This window comes from Mobula birostris, chromosome 1 (assembly GCF_030028105.1).
Source record: "Mobula birostris isolate sMobBir1 chromosome 1, sMobBir1.hap1, whole genome shotgun sequence".
NCBI classification, from domain to species: domain Eukaryota; kingdom Metazoa; phylum Chordata; class Chondrichthyes; order Myliobatiformes; family Myliobatidae; genus Mobula; species Mobula birostris.
Window position 1 is genome coordinate 131,894,652 of NC_092370.1, and position 20,864 is coordinate 131,915,515.

General features: G+C 42.2%; 1 protein-coding gene across 9 annotated transcripts in view; it reads left to right on the forward strand.

Moving 5' to 3' along the window:
- LOC140199916 (coiled-coil domain-containing protein 102A-like) overlaps nucleotides 1-20,864 on the forward strand; it is a 649,450-nt gene that overhangs the window by 496,548 nt on the left and 132,038 nt on the right. For 4 of the 9 annotated variants that reach the window (XM_072262408.1, XM_072262418.1, XM_072262427.1 and 1 more), the window contains one exon: nucleotides 7,396-18,755. The exons of 4 other annotated variants lie outside the window; for them this stretch is intronic. In XM_072262408.1, coding sequence (XP_072118509.1) covers nucleotides 7,396-7,513 — 118 coding nt within the window. In that variant the 3' untranslated portion in view covers nucleotides 7,514-18,755. Of the gene's footprint in view, nucleotides 1-4,515; nucleotides 4,551-7,395; nucleotides 18,756-20,864 lie in introns of those variants that run through there. One more of the 9 variants, XM_072262434.1, reaches the window with a different exon arrangement.

Sequence of the window (20,864 nt, forward strand, 5' to 3'; positions counted from 1 at the left end):
TTATAGGGCAGTTAGTCTGAGTTCAATAGTTGGGGAGATGTTGGAGTCCATTATTAAGGATGAAGTTTTAGGGTACTTGGAGGGACATGATAAAATAGGCCAGAGTCAGTATGGCTTCCTTAAGGAGAGATCTTGCCTGACAAATCTGTTGGAATTCTTTGAGAAAATGACAGGCAGGATAGACAAAGGAGAGTCAGTGGATGTTGTTTACTTAGATTTTAAGATGGCCTTTGACAATGTGCTGCACATGAGGTTGCTTAACAAGGTAAGAGCCTATATATTACAGGAAAGATACCAGCATAGATAGAAGATTGGCTGATTGGCAGGAGACAGAGTCGGAATAAAGGGGCCTATTGTGCGTGGCTCCCAGTGACTAGTGTTCCATAGAAGTCAGTATTGGGACTGCCTTTTTTGACATTATTATTCTACTCCTTTCAAAATGAGTGGTAACATTGCATTCGCCATCCTTACCAGCAACTCAACCTGTAAGTTAATTTTGGACCTCTGATTTCTCAATTTCCTCCACGTTTAGTCTTTGCCTCTATTCCTTCTGCCAAAATGCATGACCATACACTTCCCAACACTGTATTCCCTCTGCCACTTCTTTGCCCATTCTTCTAATCTAAGTCCTTCTGCAGACTCCCTGCGTCCTAAACACCACCTGTCACTTCACCTATCCTCATATCTTCCACAAAGCCATCAATTCCGTCATGCAAATCATTGACATGTAGCATGAGAAGAAGTGGTCCCAAGACCGACCCCTTCAGAATCGTTGTGGGGAGGAGAGGGAACAGTGAGGAGGGAGCATCATGCCATACGGGTGCAATGAGGTGAGAGTGAGACACTGCAGGATGGGTGGGGAGGACGGAGCACTGTGTGACGGAGGGGGCGTTGAGCAGCGAGCACTGTGCTGCAGAGAGGGTAATGAAGAAGCAGCACAATGTTGTGGACAGGGTAGTGAGGAGGGAGCACCGTGTTGTGTACAGCTTTGAACTTTGAACTTGCCAAGGTCCAACATTCCTGTGCACTTGTCCTGGTCCCGGTTCTCATGTTCCCATTTGCACAGCTGGTTCAGTTTCCCATGATACCTTGAAACTTATGGGTTCACTGAAATGTGACCGTGTAACATCTTATAAAAAGATTTAGGAAAAGATTAGCTTTATTGGCCACATGCATGTTGAAATATGGAAACAGTGTGAAATGCATCGTTTGCATGGAGGGTACGCTGGGGCAGCCCACTGGTGTCACCGTGTTTTGGGCACCAACATAGCATGTCCACAGCTTACTAACCATAACTCATACAGCTTTGAAATATGAGAGGAGACTAGTGGACCAGGAGAAGATCCACATGGGCCACAGGGAAAACGTATAAGCTCCTTCAGGCAATGCCAGGAATTGAACCCCAATCTTACAGATGGTGCTGTAAAGTGTTAAGCTAACTACTATACCACTGTGCTGGACCAAAAAGTGAATTAAGTGTGTACTGGAATAATAACTAAATAACATTACAAAAACTCTTATTCCAGCACCACCAAGGTCCTGGGTAAACCCAAATGAAGGGTTTGAACCTGAAATGTCGATTGCCCAATTCTCTCCATAGGCATAGATCAAGTGGACAGCCAGAGACTTTTTCTCAGGGTGGAGAAGCTAATACAAGGGGGTATAATTTTAAGGGAAGTATAGGGGGGGATGTCAGAAGTGCATTTTTTATAGAGAGTGGTGTGTGTGTGCGAAACGCTGTGCCAGAAGTGGTGATAGAGGGAGATACATTGGAGACATTTAAGAGACTCTTGTAAAGGCACATGGACGGTATAAAAACAGAGAGCTGTGTAGGAGGGAAGGGTTAGATTGATCTTGGAATGAGTTAAAGGTTTGGCACAACGTCATGGGCTGAAGAGGCGACACTGTGCTGTGGTGTTCTATGTTCTATATTCTAAATTGTCACTTGAGTAAGACCCAGAATAGATAGAGAGAGGAAAGGAGTGTGCTTGATTTTAGATTGCTTGTGGGAGCAACTGGCAGTGTTGTACAGTGAGAGGTGTTGGACAAGAATGCCAGTAACAATGGTAGAAGTAACAGCACAAGAAAGAGAATATTTGTGCTGGATTATGCCCTTTGTCACCAAAGGTTATTCTGATTGAAATCCACAATGACATACTATGCCCTATGCTCTAAGCTGCCTGACCTGCTGAGTTCCAACAATACTTTGTGTATTCTACCCATATTTTAACCATGCCAGATTAACAGAGTTGTTCTGGTTGCAGGATTGTAGGAGTGTCCATCAGTCCTCCATGCTGGGAGATTTACCAGAGCTTTGTCTTTGGCTAAACTGGGGCCAAAGGTGGGAAAGAAGGAAGGTATTTGTTGGACTGGGAAGAAGATTCTTGATTTACGTCACTCACAAGACTGCTACTAGGACATTTAAAAAAATATTTCTGGAAGTCTGTTTGTGTATTCTTTTAATTTCCCAAAGCGTAAAAACCTTAGTCAAACATAAACACTAACTGACCATTTAAGTATTTGGTTGACAACTTCATTATAATATTTAATTGAGGAGCAGAACTTCAAGTGAGTCGGTAAAGATGGGTTTAAGAATTTTAAAAATTTTTGGACCATAAGACATAGGAGCATAACTAGGTGATTTGGCCATCAAGTCTGCTCTACCATGCCACCATGGCTGATTTATTCTCCCTCTCAACTCCATTCTCCTACCTTCTCCCTGTGACCTTTGATGCCTTTACCATTGGAGAACCTACCAATCTCGACTTTAACTATACGTGATGACTTGGCCTCCACAGCTGTCTGTGGCAATGAATTTCACAGATTCACCACCTTCTGGCTAAATAAATTCCTCATCTAAAGGGGCATCCTTCTATTCTGAGGCTGTGCCCTTTAGTCCTAGCCTGTCCCATTACTGAAAACATCTCCACATCCACTCTCTCTAGGCCTTTCAGTGTTCTGCAGGTTTCAGTGAGATCCCTCTCATCCATCGAGACTGCAGTGAGTACAGGCTCAGGGGTATCAAAAGCTCCTCATATGTTAATACTTTCAGTCCCAGGATCATACTCTTGAACCTTCTCTGAGCCTTGTCCAATGCCAGCATTTCCTTTATTAGATATGGGGCCCCAAACTATTCACAATACTCCAAATGTGGTTTGACCATTGCCTTATAAAGCCTCAGCATTATATCCTTGCTTTTATGTTCTAATGATTTTGAAATGAATGGTAACCTTGCGTTTGCCTTCCTGCTACTGACTCATCCTACAAATTAACCTTCAGGGAATCTTGCCCAAGGACTCCCAAGTCCCTTTGCACCTCTGATTTTTGAATCCTCTCTCCATTTACAAAATAGTCTTTGCTTTTAATCTTTCTATCATAATGTATGACCATACACTTCCCTTTGCCATATTCCATCTGCCACTTCTTTACTCATTTTCCTAATCTGTCCGAGTCCTACAAACTTCCTGCTTCTTCACCACCATACGACTTTCCACCTTTCTTTGTGTCATCTGCAATCTTGTCCTCCCATTCCATCATCCATTTCATTAACATATAATGTGAAAAGTAGTAGATCCAACCAATGACCCCTGTGGAATGCCACTAGTCGCTGGCAGCCAACCAGTAAAGGCCCACTTTATTTCTACTCTTTCCTTCTGCCTGTCAGCCTATCTTCTGTCCATGCTGGTACCTTTCCTGTAAAATGATGGGCTTTGATTTGTTTAGTAGACTCATGTGGCACCTTGGCTAAAGCCTTTTAAAAGTCTGAGTGAACAAAGTTCAAAGTAAACGTATTATCAATATGTGTGTGTATGTATGTGTGTGTGTATATATATATATATATATATATATATATATATAAAATATGCCACCATATAAAACTCTGAGATTCATTTTCTTGCGGGCATACTTAAGGAATCCATAGTAGAATCAATGAAAGACAGCACCAACTTGGGCATTTAACCACTATGCAAAAGATAGCGAACTGTGCAAATGCAAAAAGAAAGAAACAATAGTAATTTATAGGTAAGCAATAAATACCGAGAACATGAGATGAAAAGTTCTTGAAAGTGAGTCCATTGGCTGTGGGAACATTTCAATGATGGGACAAATGAAGTTGAGTAAAGTTATCCCCTTTGGTTCAAGAGCTTGATGGTTGAGGGGTAGTAACTGCTCCTGACCCTGGTGGTGTGAGTCCTACGGCTCCTATACCTTCTTCCTGATGGCAGCAGCGAGAAGAGACCAAGGCCTGGGTGGTAGGGATCCCTGATGATAGATGCTGCTTTCCTGCTTCATGTAGATGTGCAGAATGGTGGGAGGGCATCCACTGACTTTCCTTTGTCTATCCTGTTTGTAACTTCCTTAAAGAAATCTAACAGATTTGTCAGGTAAAATTTCCCCTTAATATCCTCACTGAGCTCAAAACCCATCTGATTGCTTTGTAGTTAAAATTGCCCCAATCGTCCTTCTTTTGCCATCGTTGCCAAGTAATAATGCGATCCTTGGATTATATTGCAGTAGCCTTAAACTTGGATCTGCTTGTTAAGCGGGGAGGCAGAAGTCATCAGGCAAAACTGTGATCTCCTGGCCGCTGTTTTCTACCGTGGGGGGCATTCTGACTGGTTGCATCACCACCTGGTATGGAGGGGACACTGCAGAGCATTGGCAAAAGCTGCAGGGATTTGAAAACTCAGCCTGCTCCCATCATTGGCACAAGCCTCTCCACAAACAAGGACATCTTTAAAAAGCAATTCCTTCAGAAAGCAGCATCCATCATTCAGGATCCTCACCGTCCAGGAAATGCCTCTTCTCATTGCCAGCATCAGGGAGGAGGTACAGGAGCCTAAAGACACACACTCAGCATATTAGGAATAACTTCTTCCCCTCTGCCATCAGATTTCTGAATGGATCATGAACACTACCTCACTTTTTTCACTACTCTATTTAAAATATGTTTCTTATTGTAATTTATAGTAATTTCTTAAGTATGGCACCGTGCAAGTGCTGCAAAATAACAGATTTCATGATATGCTGTATGTCAGTGATAATCAACCTGGTTCTGATTTCAGTATCATTAATTGCCAGGCTGAAGGTGGCACTTGGGTGGTGCAGTAGCAATCTCAGTGATAATGTTCACAGGGATTTATCTGGACAGGGCTGTTTTAAACTTCAACACGAGAAAATCTGCAGATGCTGGACCAGTAACTTTTATGTGTGTTGTTTTAAACTTGCCACTTTTGCCAGTTATCAAGGAAGTTCAGATCCAGTTAATATGAGTCATGCAGCAATTTATGAATGGTTATGTGTCAAAATCATTTGAAATCACAATAAGACTAGGCTGAGCAGCCTATGGTATCCCGGACAAAAGGAAGAATGCATGGCACTTATTTCAACTCTATCTCCCATTATCATGTCTGAGAATAGTTGGGATAAAAAGAAGATTGACCATTCTAAAATGTTACATTGTAAGATTTTGTTGAGGAAGGAGCATGTTTTGACTTCTGAATTATATGGTTTGATGTACAGTAAAAATCCTTTAATCTCACATGTTCACGGCCTCAGAGGTGCCAGACTAGGTGATCTTCCAGACTATCAGATGCTATTTAATTTATAACCCAATACAATTTTAATTAACATTTCAGTGAATCCAGCATGTTTCAAAGGAGTGCAGCCAATGGAACCAGATGAGTTCGAAGGGAGTCCTTGGCAGGTAGTCTGGCTGCGCCAGGCCCAAGCCTCAGCAAATGATTGGAGAGCACAGGACAGGGGCATGCCTTCAGCGTTCGAGAGAACAACACAAGCACCACCAACAAAACAAGTCGCTTTCCTCGCTCCCACTCACATACACAGGCAGGCTTCCAACCCCACGGCAGGCTGCCTCTGGGCCTCCATCCTCCGTTGCTCTTGTAAACTCACAGACATTGGGCCTCCACTTTCCCCAGTACACTTGCCACTGTTCCCGTCTCCCTAACTCTCCACCCCATCTCCTCTATTTGGTTCTATGTTTCACATTTCCTATGCAGCCCTCCATTGTGTCCACTAATCACCTCCCAGCCTCCATCACTATTTCCGCTCTTACCTCCTGCATCTGCTTGTCATGCTCCTCACCTGGATCTTGTGCCCCCTCCATATCTTGTGCCACTCCTTCCCCCACCCCTCCTCCCCCCTCCCATTCTTAATACTGGCTCCCTTCCCCTCCTATTACCTGCTTATCATCTCCCTCTGGTGCCTCTCCTCTTTCCTTTCAGGGAAGTATATGGTGACATATATGTACTTTGATAATATATTTACTTTGAACGTAAGGCATAGGACCACAGAAGATATCAAAGCAGAATGGCCCATCAATCTGCTCCACCATTCCATCATGACTGATTTATTATCCCCCTCAAATCCATTATCTCTGTAACCTGATGACCTTACTAATTAAGAACCTGTCAACCTCAACTTTAACTATACCTAATGACTTATACTCAACAGTCACCCATGGCAATGTATTCCCCAGATTCACCACCATCTACCTAAAAAAAATTACCTTCACATCTCTGTTCTAAAGAGACATCATTCTATTCTGAGGTGGTACCCTCATGTCCTAGACTCTGCTTCTGCAGGAAACATCCTCTCCGTGTCCACTCTGTGTAAGCCTTCGTAAGTTTCATTAAGAACCCGCCCCTCATTCTTCTAAACTCCAGCGAGTACCGGTCCCGAGCCATCTAAAGCAACTCATACATTCACCTTTTTATTCTCACGATCATTCTCGTGAACTTCCTCTGGACCTACCAATGTCAACATATCCTTTCTCAGATAAGGAGCCCAAAACTGCTCCCAAATTAGGCAAGTACAGTCTGACCAATGCCTTAGAAGGCCTCAGCAAGCTTTATACGCACATAATTGAACCAAAGTTAATCCTCTGGCTTACTGACATAGTTATAATTGGGGAAATATTTGGAGATGAGATTGCAGAATGTGATAGATCACCATCCTGTCGAATTTGATAAAATGCTCTCACAGTTTTGAGCTCTTTGAACTTTTCTGAATACATCGTCCTGGGACAGTGTTAGTAATAAGCAACAAAATTTAAATTGTCTCCCATATGTCAGATGGTGGCTGTGGAGAGGAATGGGAATTGGCGGCTAAAGTATTACGTATTGGAAGCTCTGCGGATTTAGCTGATTAAATTCCATCAGCATGTTCTTCAGAGATCATCCCGGGCACTGCTAACCTCTGCTTAAGCTGTGTCCGTGGGGACAGAGAGTACATTCTGTATCAAACAAACATAAAGTCTACCAATGTGGATTTTGCTGTACCTTAGTGATATGTTTTCACTTGGCTGAGCAAATAAAGCTACTTCTTGGAAGATTAAGCCAAAATATTGCAGTGATTTTAATCCTTTTTACATAGGTTAAGAAGACAGCAGACAAGCTCACTGTTTGGGATAAAGCGAAGCTCGGTGTATAGCCCTGATGACTCTGCAGAAGCAATTAGTGAGGAAGATGAGCTGGAACTCGAAGTGAAATAAGATGACAGTTCGTGTGTAACCTCTGTGAAAGCCGGAAAACTGGTAAAAGATCGAAAATAAATAGCTCCTCTCCTGGGTCAAATATCACACAAACAACATCTGTCAAGAGAGGGAAAAAAATGAAATGGCAAGACTTTTGGGATGAATTAAATCAAAGCTCTTAGATCCTTTAGAGATTTACTCTTCAGCAGAATGAAATAATAATTGTTCAAAACATTGAGTGCTAATAAAAAAGCTGTATACATCACTGGTGTATGAAATATGGCAATATATTTTGAATTATAAAATCATATACTTTTGTATTCATAGATACTAGAGTTGTACAGTTACCTTGATGCTGAATAACATGTAAATTCTAATGTCGGAGAACCAAAGGGATATATTTGGGCTTCTGCTCAACAGAAATAATCAGAGTTACAATTTGCAATTTAAAGAGAAAAAAAATGTTTATTTTTGTTCCTGCTAGTTTGTTATTGGGAGCAAGTATTTTTCAAGGGAGGGAGTATAAAATATTAGGGGTGGGTGGAAAGTAGTGAAACGTGATTGGAGACTGATATAAGGTCATGCTCAGGGAAGAAATAAATGGTATGTTTCCAAGTCAAGTTGTTGCTGGGTTCCCTTCGGCATCATGCTCTGTTGTGAGACCGTGACTAAAGATGTTCTCTGTGAGGTATCATGCATATAAACCTACTTCCAACTCACTCTTGTTGCATCCCCAGTCAACTGTGTCACCTCTCCATTTGCTATTACTGGTTTGTATGAACCATGTGCTCATAGAGCAACATTGTTTTCCCAGTTGTCACAAGGAGTACCCTCCGGAATCTAAAATGCTTCCTCTTTCCCTCTTTAACATTGCATAGGTAAAAGGCATAGATCAAATGGATAGCCAAAGACATTTTCCCAAGGCAGAATGGCTAATACCAGGGGTCATAATTTTAAGATGATTGGAGGAGAGTACAGAGTGGTGTCTGAGATAAGTTTTTTGCACAGAGAGTGGAAGGTGTCATGGGTGTTGGTAGAGGCAGATAATAGGAACATTTTAAAAAAACTTTTAGATAGGCACATGAATGATAGAAAAATGCGGGGCTATGTAGGAGGGAAGGGTTAGATCAGGGGTCCCCAACCTTTCTAATGCCTTGGAACCTGAGCATTAACCAAAGGGTTAGATTGATCTTAGAGCAGGTTAAAATGTCGACACAACATTGTGGGCTGAAGGGCCTGTACTGTTCTATTCTGTCACAGTTGTCACAAGGAATACCCTCTGGTCTGTAGAATACTCTCTGTTTCTGGTGTGTACACCTATTTAACATTGGGACCTTACCATTTTGCACTTGCATAGTTATTAAATTCTGTTGTCAATGCAAGATCAAGATTTCATTACCAAGGTAGAATTAGCTTCCTCATTATTAAGCCTTTTCTGCATTACTGATCTTGTAGCTCTATTTGTTGTTCCTTATTATGCATGTCAGAGTATTTAGAACATAGAACAATACTGCACAGTACAGGCCCTTTGGCCCACATTGTTGTGCTGACCTAACCTACTCTAAGCCATTCCTCCTACGTAGCCGTCCATTTTTCTTTCATTCATGTGCCTATCTGTTAAATATTCTTAAAGTATCAGCAGCTACCACCACCCCAGACAGCACATTCCACACACTCAGCACTCTCTGTGTATAAAACAACCCTGCATCTGCATCTCCCCGATACTTCCCTCCAATCACCTTAAGTTTATGCCCTCTTGTATTAGCCACTTACACCTACAAGTATCTAGAAGTACCTACATCTGCAAGTACCTCTTTGGGTGTGTACATTCGGGTCTGCTTGATGTTGTACCATGTATTCAGAGGGTGAGAAGATGTATAGTAGTCTATAACTATACAACATGAAAACAGATCTGGGCCATTCAGTTTATCGAGTCTGCTCCGCCATTGCATCATGGCTGATTTATTATCCCTCTCTACCTCATTCTCCTGCCTTCTCCCCAAAACCTTTGACACCCTTATTAATCAAGAACTTATCAACCTTATCTTTAAATATACCCAGTGGCTTGGCCTCCACATCCGTCTGTGGCAATGAATTCCACAGATTCATGACCCTTCAGCAAAAAAAAAATCCTCTTCATCTTCTAAAGGGATGTCTTTCTATTCTGAAGCTATGCTCTCTTGTCCTAGACTCTCCCCATTCTAGGAAACATCCTTTCCATGTCCACTCTATCTAGGCCTTTCAATATTTGGTAGGTTTCAATGAGGTCGTCCATCTCTTCTAAACGGCAGTGAGTACAGGCCCAGAGCCATCAGGAATGAACAGCAATGGCGCCGGCAGCTTAGTCAGGTGCTGCTTGGCCTGCATCGGTCCAGAAGCCAGGTCTTTGGACTCTGTCTGAGGAGACCTACTTTCACTGTGTCTAATGGAGGTATTATCACTGTTCTACCTCACACTGGAAGCTGAGCCACATAGACACAGCCTAGGTTCTCAAAGTCACCACAGAATTCAAGTATTTTGTGACTGAATCTTTTCAAAATGTTCATTCCTTTATTAAGGGATACAGTGTGGAACAGGCCCCTCTGACTCAACAACCCTCCTATTTAACACTACCCTAATCACAGGACAATTAACCTACCAACCTGTACGTCTTTGGGCTGTGGGAGGAAACCAGACCACCCGGAGGAAACCCATGCGGTTCATGGGGAGAACGTACAGACTAGTTACAGACAGCAGTGGAATGCAGTTCCAAACTCCAGAACTCACCGAGCTAAAATTGCTTCACCTCTGTGGCAGCAACTGTTAACGGTGGTGTTTACGCTAAATCAATGTAATTATCAAAAGCTAACAAAATCCCCATGTCATATTCCATCACTGTGCATGTAGTGCTGAACCTCAGAAGCAAAACAATGCAGCTGGATGGTGAATCTGCATGGTGCCTCCCATCAAAGGCTCCCGCTGTGACAGAACCTTCTTAAAGGATAGGTAGAAGGGGCCAGCTGGCTGCCAGACAACCAAAGTTATTTCCTGAAGTACTGGCTAGTGATAGCTGTGTAGAATTCCAAAAGTGGGGCAGGCAGGAAATACAAAATTCACATCCCGCGTGGATTCAGTCAAACACAGGTGGTATATCGGAAAAGAATCTGCCGTTCCATTGAATCAGGTTCAGGTCTACTCTGTTTGGAAAATCACTCAGGTTAATTATATTCTGTGGCACCCTGCAGCAAGAAAGAAAAACAGAAGGTGGAAAAAGCTGATGTACAGCCAAAATAAATTCAGTGTGTGAATACTTTAATTTCTCTTAGAAACTGTCTTAAACAACTTGTAACAATCACACCTTCTGCTCATGAAGGACTGATACAGTCCTGCGCTGTTTCACAAAATACTGTAACCCCATTAAAAATCTGTTTTACATTGTTGACCTATCATCAACAGGTCTAGGTTAGGCAATTCACTACACAACTCTTAATTAATCAAAGCTCGCACTTTATTGTCTCCGTACAAACATCAACATAACTATGTTGACCCCAGGCCAACAACTTATCACATGAATTCTACTTCTCCCTCTGTCTCAATACAACCTAAGATCACTTCTCTAATTTATAACACTGAAATAGGGGATTTCCCATTGTCCAAACGATTGATCCTTCTCCACACAGGCCCTGACATGGGGGTCTTGCGATTGTTAATCTCCAGAGTTCTCACCATTTTGCATCTGAAGCTCCCCATTCTTCTTCCCTTATCAGTTCAAATGCTGTGTTTCAATCTCATTGGCTCTGATTTATCTGCTGACATATAACAGATTTCCAGTGGCTTTGGTCCAAACCAGCATCATTTTACTTCCCTTCTTGCAAGTAAAACTTGTAATTAATGTATCTCTGTTCTGAATCAGAGCAGATCAGCCAGTTGCTAGGCTCGAGTTACTAAGGTCCGACACAGGATGTCCTATTCATGAACCTGCATGTTCCGTCTTACCAATTCCTGATCAAAACCACAGCTTACTCAGCTAATCAAAACCAGTTCACCAGTTCACAAAATGGAGTTTGCAGAGCGGTTTCACAAAATAGCAACCTCCATTCCTTCAAATACATGGCAAGAACAAAGACATTTGTTTTGTCTACTTCCACTGCCCTTGACCCATTCCAGTTGGATGTTTACTTCCATATTTTAATTCTTTCATAACCAACAATGACAGACGTTACTATTTTTTATAGATAGTGACAATTAAGAAACTCTTAGATATGCACATGGATGATAGAAATATGGAGGGCTATGTCAGAGAAAATTTGTCATTATGCAGCAGCAATACTTTGCGATGCATACTAATAGAATCTATAAATAACAATAAGAAGTATATAGTGCCTTGTAAAAGTATTCAGCCCCCAACCCTGTGTTCACATAAATAAGTACTACAATCCAGGATTCTGATCAATTTAATTGAAACTTTTTATTGTGAATCACGTGCTCCTTTTCTTTCACAGTAACCAGAAAACAAGGAAAATTTAAAAATTAAAAATTCAAGAACTGAAATGTCAGAAGTCGAAAACTATTCATTCCCCCGTTGTTCAGTACTTAGTTGAACCACCCCTCACAGCTATTACAGCCAGTCGACTTTTTGGATAAGTCTCTATTAACTGTGACCGACGAGATGAAACAAGATTTGCCCATTCCTCCTTGCAAAATTGCTCAAGCCATGCCTGGTTAGTTGAGGAGCATCAGTAGAGAGCAATCTTGAGGTCTTGCCAGAGGCGTTCAATCAGGTTAAGGTCAGCACTCTGACTGGGCCACTCAAGGACATCAATTTCCGTCATTTGAAGCCACGCCATGTTTGCTCTGACAGTGTGCTTTGGGTCGCTGTCCTGCTGAAAGAGTGACTTCCTCCCCAATTTCAGTGTTCTGGCAGAGGCTAGCTGTTTTTTCAAATCCAGGATCTCTCTCTGTTTAGCAGCATTCATCTTCCCATCAATCCTGACCAGACTTCCAGTCCATACTGCTGAAAAGCATCCCCAAAGCATGATGCTACTCCACCATACTTTACAGTAGGGATGCTGTTACCGGGCTGATGCATAGAATTAGACATACACCACACATACTGCTTAGTGTTGAGGCCAGAAAGTTCCACCTTAGCCTCATCCGACCACAAGACCATCTTCCACATCTTTACAGTATCTTCTAGGTGATGCTTTGCAATGCCTTTACTGCCAAGGATATGTCTTTTTGTTTCAGCCAGGGCTTCTTCCTTGTCACTCTTCCATATATAACTATTTTGTGCAAGGTCTTAGAGATTGTGGAGCCATGAACTTCATCTCCAGTTACAGCTACTGACTTCTACAGCTCACCCAGAATAACTTGGCATCACAGTAGCCTCCCTTATAAGTTCCATTCTTCTCTGGCAACTAAGTTTAGAGGGGCAGTATGGCTGTGGTTTCATATTTTTCTCCACTTTTTCACGATGGACTGCACTGATCTCCCAGGTGTGTTCAGTGCCTCTCAGGTGGTCTTGTACTGTTCCCCAGATTTCAGCTTCTGTGTTATCATTTCCCTGACTTGTGTTGAATGCTCTTTTATCTTCATTTTCTGTTTGGTCTGTTGAAAATCTACCATATAGTTGACCTTACAGAGAGGGGGGTATTTATTCTTATGAATTAATTGAAAACAGGTGATCACCCAATTTCTTACATTAACAAATTGAGTGAGTTAGTAAGTTAAAATAAAGTATTATATCTGAGGAAAGTTAGTGTAGTAATTACAAAGGGGATGAGTACTAATTCAGCTTCACAATTTTGGTTGTTAATTTTTAGTAAGTTATTGACAGGTTTTGGAAATTTTCTTTTGACTTGACACGATGCACTATATGTTGTAAATTAACGTGAAAAATTCTACTTCAATTTAGTTTAAATTTAGAAAATGAGATAGTAAAATGTGAAAATAGTTGTGGAGGCACGGTGTATCTAACAATTAAATAAATAGTGCAAAAAGAGAGGGAAAATAGTTCATAGGTTCATTTTCCATTCAGAAATCTGATTGTGGAGGGGAAGAAGCTGTTCCTGAAATGTTGAATGTGTGTCTTCAGTCTCCTGTGACCTCCTCCCTGATGGTAGAAATGAGAAGAGGGCATATCCTAGGTGATGGGGTCCTTAATGATGGATGCACCTTTTTGAGGCGTCACCTTTTGGAGGTATCCTTGATGCTGGTGAGGCTAGTTCCCATGACATTGTTGACTGAGCTTACAACTTCCTGCAGAGTTTTCCCGATCCTGTGCAGTGGCCCCTCCATACCAGATGGTGATGTAACCAGTTAGATTGCTCTCCACGGTACATCTATAGTCTTTGGTGATATACCAAACCTCCTCAAATTCCTAATGAAATATAGCCTCTGTCATGCCTTCTTTGTAATTACATCGATATATTGGGCCCAGGATAGATCTACAAGGATGTTGACACCCAGGACTTTGAAACTGCTCACCATTTTCTCTTCTGATCCCTCAGTGATGACTGGTATGTGTTCCTTTGACTTCTCCTTCCTCAAGCCAACAATCATTTCTTTACTCTTACTGACATTGGGTGCATATTTGTCCTGTTTGTCTCCTCATCACCATCTGAAATCCTGCCAACAATAATTGTGTCATCAGCAAATTTATAGATAGTGTTTGAATTGTTCGTAGCCACACAGTCATGGGTGTAGAGAGAGTAGAGCAGCGAGCAAAGCACACAAACTGTGGGGTGCCAGTGTTGATTATCAATCAGGGTGAGATTTTATTTCTGAACCTTATAGACTGTGGTCTCCCAATCAGGAAGTCGAGGTTCCAGTTGCAGAGGGAGGTACAGAGGCCCAGGTTTTGGAGTTTGTTGATTAGTACTGAGGGTGTGTTTGTGTTGAACACTGAGCTGTAATCAATAAACAGCGGCCACGCCGTAGGTGTTATTATTGTCCACGTGATCCAAAGCGTAGTGGTGAGCTGGTGGGATTGTATTTATGCAATATATTTATGAATTGCTATATATTTATGAATACTCCTAAAGTATTCATATATCCTTTCTGAATACAAATAGCCGAAGCTTGAATCAGTCCACCCAGATAGTGCCATTCCTGTACTATTTGTTGCCTTCGACAAATTCTGATAATTATTTGCATCAGGGAAAAAAAAACTACTGATAGCTATGTAATAATATGTGTGGACAAAGGCCTGACTTTAACTCCCAGCACATAAGGAGACTGTGGAAAATCCTAAACACAAGAGAATCTGCAAATACTGGAAATCCAGAGCAACGTACGCAAAATGCTGGAGGAACTCAGTGGGTCAGGCAGCATCTATGGACATATCAGGCTGATACCTTTCATCAGGACTTAGCCTGTCCTGAAGCCAACATAGAATATAGAACAGCACATTACAGGAGCAGGTGCTTCAGCCCACGATGTTGTGTTGAACTAATTAAACTTATAATTAAATGCCTAACTAAAATAATCACTCTGCCTGCACAATATCCATATCCCTCTCTTCTCTTCACACTTATGTGCCTGCCCAAGAGCCTATTAAACACCTCTATCATAATTACCTCCACTACCCTCCCAGGCAGTGCATTGCAGGCGCCCTCCACTCACTGGATAAAACACTGTACCTGTCCTGAATATCACCTTTGAACTTACACCCTCTCACCTTAAGTACATGCATACCTTCTAGTATTTGACATTTTGACCCTGAGATAAAGATACTGGCTGTTTATTCTATCTTCTGAACCTCTGTCAGCTCTTTAGGTTGAGGGGACCTCTTCATCAAGCACCTTCACTCTGTCCAATACTACAGCGAGATTTCCCGGTGGCTATCCATTTTAATTCTACTTCCCATTTCTATTCCCATTCCGACATGTCAGTCCATGGCCTCCTCTACTGCCATGATGAGGCCACTTTCAGGTTAGAGGAGCAACACCTCATATTCCATCTGGGTAGCCTCTAATCTGATGGTATAAAAATTGATTTCTCTAATTTAAGGTAATTTCTTCTCCTTTCCCTTCTCTCTGATTTTCAATTCCCCATTCTGGCTCTCCTCTTACTCCTTCCCTTCTATCTGCCTGGTGCCCTTCCTGCTTCTTTTCTCCCATGGTTCACTGTCCTCTCCAATCAGATGCTTTCTCCTTAAGCCCTTTACTTCTTCCACCTATTACCTCCCAGCTTCTCACTTCAACCCCTCCCCCACCCATCCACCTCCCCCCCCCATCCACCTCCCCACCCCACTTGCTCTGACCTATCAACTGCCGGCTTGTACTCCTTCCCCTGCCCACCTTTTTATTTTGGCTTCTTCTTCTTTCCTTTCCAGTCCTGATGAAGGGTCTCATCCCAAAACCTCGACTGTTCATTCCTCTCCGTAGACACTGACTTACCTGCTGGCTTCCTCCAGCACTTTTTGTGTTCCTCAGGATTTCTAGCATCAGCAGAATCTCTTGTGTTTAACTTATTAGCTCTCTTTCTACATCAGATGCAGATGCTTCAGCCAGCAGATCTTTCTCCCTAAATAAAGCTCCTCGTTAGTAGTAATATTTACAGTAATCAAAAATCTTTCCCTTACAGTAATCTTTCCCTCCCTCTGCGAAGCCTGGAATGTCCATACTCCCCCAAGTCGGGCCTAACCTAGTGACCTCTGCTTGAGTGAATGAAAAGCATTTCGATCAGGCTGGTTTCTGGACAGCTACCTGCCTGATACAAAGCAAAGTGGGTTACCCAAGTTTCTCCATTACCCATAAGACACAGGAGCAGAACTACACCATTTGGCCCATTGAGTCTGGCCTGCCATTCAATCCTGGCTGGTTTATCATCTCTCAAGTCCATTCTCCTGCACCTTCACTGTAACTTATGACACCCTTACTAATTAAGAACTTATGAACTTCGGCTTTAAATATCCCCAATGATTTGCCCTCCACAGCCACCTGTGGCAATGGATTCCACGGATTCCCCACCCTCAGGCTAAAGAAATTCCTCCTCATCTCTGTTCTAAAGGGACGTCATGGGGCTGAGGCCGTGCCCTCTGGTCCTAGACTCCCCCACTATAGGAAACATCCTCGCCACGTTCACTGTATTTGGGCCTTTCAGTAGTCGATATTGAGTAAGATCCACCCCCAAGCCAATTCTTCAAAACTCTAGGGAGTACAGGCCCAGAGGCTTCAAACTATTGTTGTATGTTAACCCAAAACTGCTCACAATATTCCAAATATGTTCTGACTAATGTCTCATAAAACCCTCAGCATTATATCCTTGCTTTTATGTTCTGGTCCTTTGGAAACAAATGCTGATGTTGCATTTGCCTTCCTTACCATCGACTCAACTGCAGGTTAGTCTTTACAAAATCCTGCAGTTGGTCTCCCAAGTCCCCTTGTGCCTCTGATTTCTGAATTCACCCCCGTTCAGAAAATATTCTACACTCTTATTCATTCTGCCAAAGTGGAAAATTCCAGAGTTTCCCCAATTTGCCATCTCGTTGCTGTTTATTTAATGGGGTTTAATACAGCCTCTTTGTATTCCCCCTGCAGCTTACTTTGTGACCTGGCTGTGTACAGTCAGAAAAATTGGACGTATGCAACTTGGTCCCCTTGACTGAGTCTGTAAAATGCTTCTGTCCTACCGCAGCTAAACATCAGTCTAAACACCACTCAGGATTCAGTGTCCATTAGGGCCACCAACTAACCTGTCGTCCTGTGTAATCAGCTCCCTTGCTAACACTCAAGCTGTTTAGGTCCAAGCTTTAAATGTGGCAGTAGCATGAAATACATGTACCACTACTCCTTCCCGGTTTAGTGTGCCTGCTAAATGTCGTCGCTGTGCAACGGTAAAGCTTGTGCTCAAATCCTGTGACGAAGCAGTGTCAGTCTTCCTTATTTCCATGGTGGAGTATTTGCTGGCTGTGGCCATGCCTCCTTTGTGATCTTGCAGAAGTAATTAGCTGGATGTTCCACCACCCTGGTGGATAATGTGTCATGTCTTCCACTTCCTGCACTCCAGCCGCCGATTCAGATTCAGAATTATTTATTACACGTCCATCAAAACTACCGTCACAACCTAATGATGTGCTGGGGGCAGCCCGCAAGTGTTGTCACACAATTCCAACGCCAATAAAGCATGCCCACAGTGCTTGCCAGAACATCACAGAACAGAATACAACAAACAGTAAAACAACAACAGCAAAACAAGCCGATGTGACAAAAAAAACTATATTCATTATGCAGGCGCATGATGTACCACAATTTCAAGATCAATCCTATTAGGCAAAGTGCTGCTAACCAAATCACGGCATGTTGAGGTAGTGGTTAGCACAACGCTTTACAGTAACAGTGACCCGGGTTCAATTCCCGCCACTCCCTGTAAGGAGTTTGTACTTTCTCCCCATAACTGCGTGGGTTTTCTCCACATTCCAAAGACATACTGTTTGGTAGGCTAATTGATCATTGTAAATTGTCCTGTGATTAGGCTAAGATTAAATTGGGAGATTGCTGGGCCAGGCTCAAAGGACCAGAAGGGCCTACACCACACTGTATGTCAATAAATTTTAAAAAAAACTTTTCTTGCATGGAACATAGAACATCACAGCACAGTACAGGCCCTTCAGCCATATTGTTTTAAACTAATCTAACCCTTCTACATAGCCCTCAATTTCTCTGCCAAGCATATACCTATCTAATAGTGTCTTAAATGTCCCTAATGTACCTGCCTCTCCCACCACCCCTAGCAGGACGTTACATGCACTCACCACTCTCTGTGTAAAAAAACATGTTGTCTTGGACAAGGGTAATGGTGGGGTTTGGAGGGTGGTCTGTGCTGTGTCACAGTGGGATTTGTATGAAATGTTCTGATATTGTGACAAGAAAATTGTCATTCATTCCATCTACATTGAAGGAACTGGAAGGTTACCTGTGCTTACTGGAATCACCCCGAATACCAGCATAAAAACACATGGACCCACTTTCGCACAGAAGTGAATTCAGTCCTTGTATGTAAACATCTGTTATTCAGAAACCTTAATATCCAATCACAATTTGTTATCAAAAATCATGTGAATTTGCAAGTGTAACAACATTATCTGTACCCCAGTTTAAGTATGTGCGGGTTAGCACACTTATTAATGTACATGTATGGTGTATTATAGAAGGTTTGCTCAACTGGTAAAGGCTACACTGTATTCATGCCATTTTATCATTGTAGCTCAAGCAAGTACAAGTGCTAGTTTTGGTTAAATAAATTGACCATTTTTGGCCGTGTTACAGATAATAAAATATGGAACTCAGTTGTGTTGATTGGTCATTCCATCTTATTGGAAAGCGCTATAATTAGTTTCATTAATCTCTTAAACTTTGCAAAGTGAATCATAAGAATGATTGGATCATTTAATAGGTTATCGAAGGAGACTAGATGGGCAGTCAGGTGAAAAGTACACGCAGGTACAATATCCTCCACCGATATATCAAGTGTAAATTTATTCACTTTCACTTTAATTCAGCCACACTGAAGATTAATCATTTTTACAGTGGGATTGGTTATTTCTCAAAATATTTAATAAAGCATTCATCTGGCTATTGCTGGAAGTATCTGAAACGGGAATGATGTTTGAGAAGTGATTTCAGAACTTCTGTCCCCGGGCAATAGGACAGCTAGGTAGCTTCATGCTGCAGAATTTTTGTGGTGCATTTCTTAGAATGCAATTACCAGCAGAGCTAGTGAGCTCTCTCTTGAATCAGTCTAAAGATTCAATGGAGAACCTCTGTGCGGTTGGTCTCAAACCAGCCCTCGGAAGGATATGGGATCAATTGTGAGAATGTGGGGAGAAGGTGTGTGGCTGACCGATCGCACTGTAAATTGATTGGATCTACCACGTGCAGGAGGATTTCTCTTTTTTGTGCAGGCTTTTGCGTGCTCATGTTTTTGTCTTGGTGGTCCCAGTTCCATGCTGCGGGTTGCCCAGCGTGCACCATTACTAACGAGACTCATTAAAAACGTTTAAACACACTATGGTGTTGTTGTTCTTGCTGCGCACATACAATCCACCAGCAAATAATTCCAGTCTGCTGAAGAAGGAAAGTAACGCGTAATCAGCAGTAGAGGTTCACAGCTTCCAGACGACAATAATTTTTACTTACCCACAAGTCGAGTTACGGTCACTTTCATTTGATTGAAGAAAGATGCCCAACATTTGCAGCAGCAGTAACCTTAGCAATCAGCTGTGATTATGAACAGTAGAATACATAAGGTTAACAGGGCACCTCATAAGAGGTTGGTTCATTTTAAATGGGCAATGGCCAATTTTATGAATGTATTTGAACAGACATCCAAAACAAGGGCAGACCATTCTAGAAAAATGATTATAGGCCTCCACAGCCTGGAATTTCCTGGACACATAGCCACGTTTTGGCAGCTGCTGTTAAAAGAGGGACACTCTTGCCAGGAGGATCAGTTTGCCTTCTGAGGTCCACTTACACCAGGGGTTCCCAATCCGGCTTCCATGGACCCCTAGGTTAATGGTAGGTGTCCATGACATAAAAAAGGTGGGGAACCACAGTTCCAGAAAGAATGGCCGGTGAAGTCCTCACTACTGTCACACTTGTACACCAGTTTCCTGCGATTTTGCAGCCAAGAAACATAGGTGCCCTTCCTTTGTCAGTCTAATTGAGTGACTCCATTCATTACAGAAGAGAGGAGGAGCTACACGGGATCTCGGTAAGTTACACCGAAATTGTATGTTTCAGATTAACTGGATTTAACTGTTAGAAATTAAATGGATTTAAATGCACTTATGTTTCAATTATTTTAAATCTCGAAGCTAATAGAAGTAAAAATAATTTGAAATGTTTCTATTATGAATGCTCGATTTGTGGGAGACTTGACAAATGGTAAACCTGGTGACACAGTTTAACATTTTGTCTCTGGGCCTGTACCCGCTGGAATTTAGAAGAATGACGGGGATCAAATTGAAATCTACCGAGTATTAAAAGGGCTAGACAGAATGGACATGGAGAAGATGTTTCCTATATTAGGAGAGTCTAGGACAAGAGGGTGCAGCCTCAGAACAGAGATAAGGAGGAATTTCCTTAGCCAGAGGATGGTGCAGCCGTGGAACCCAAGTCATTGGGGATATTTAAAGCAGAGATTGATAGGCTCTTGACTAGTAATGGCATCAAAGGTTACAGGGAGAAGGCAGGAGAATGGGGTTGAGAGGGATATTAAATCAGTCATGATGGAATGGTTGTGCAGACTTGATCGGCCGAATGATCAAATCCTGCTCCTATGTCTTATGGTCTAACCAAATTAATTCTGAGGTGTGGGTTTGATCATTTACAAGGGGAAGGACCTGGCCGGATTTGGCCAGTCAGAAGCTAGCTGTTAGAAACTC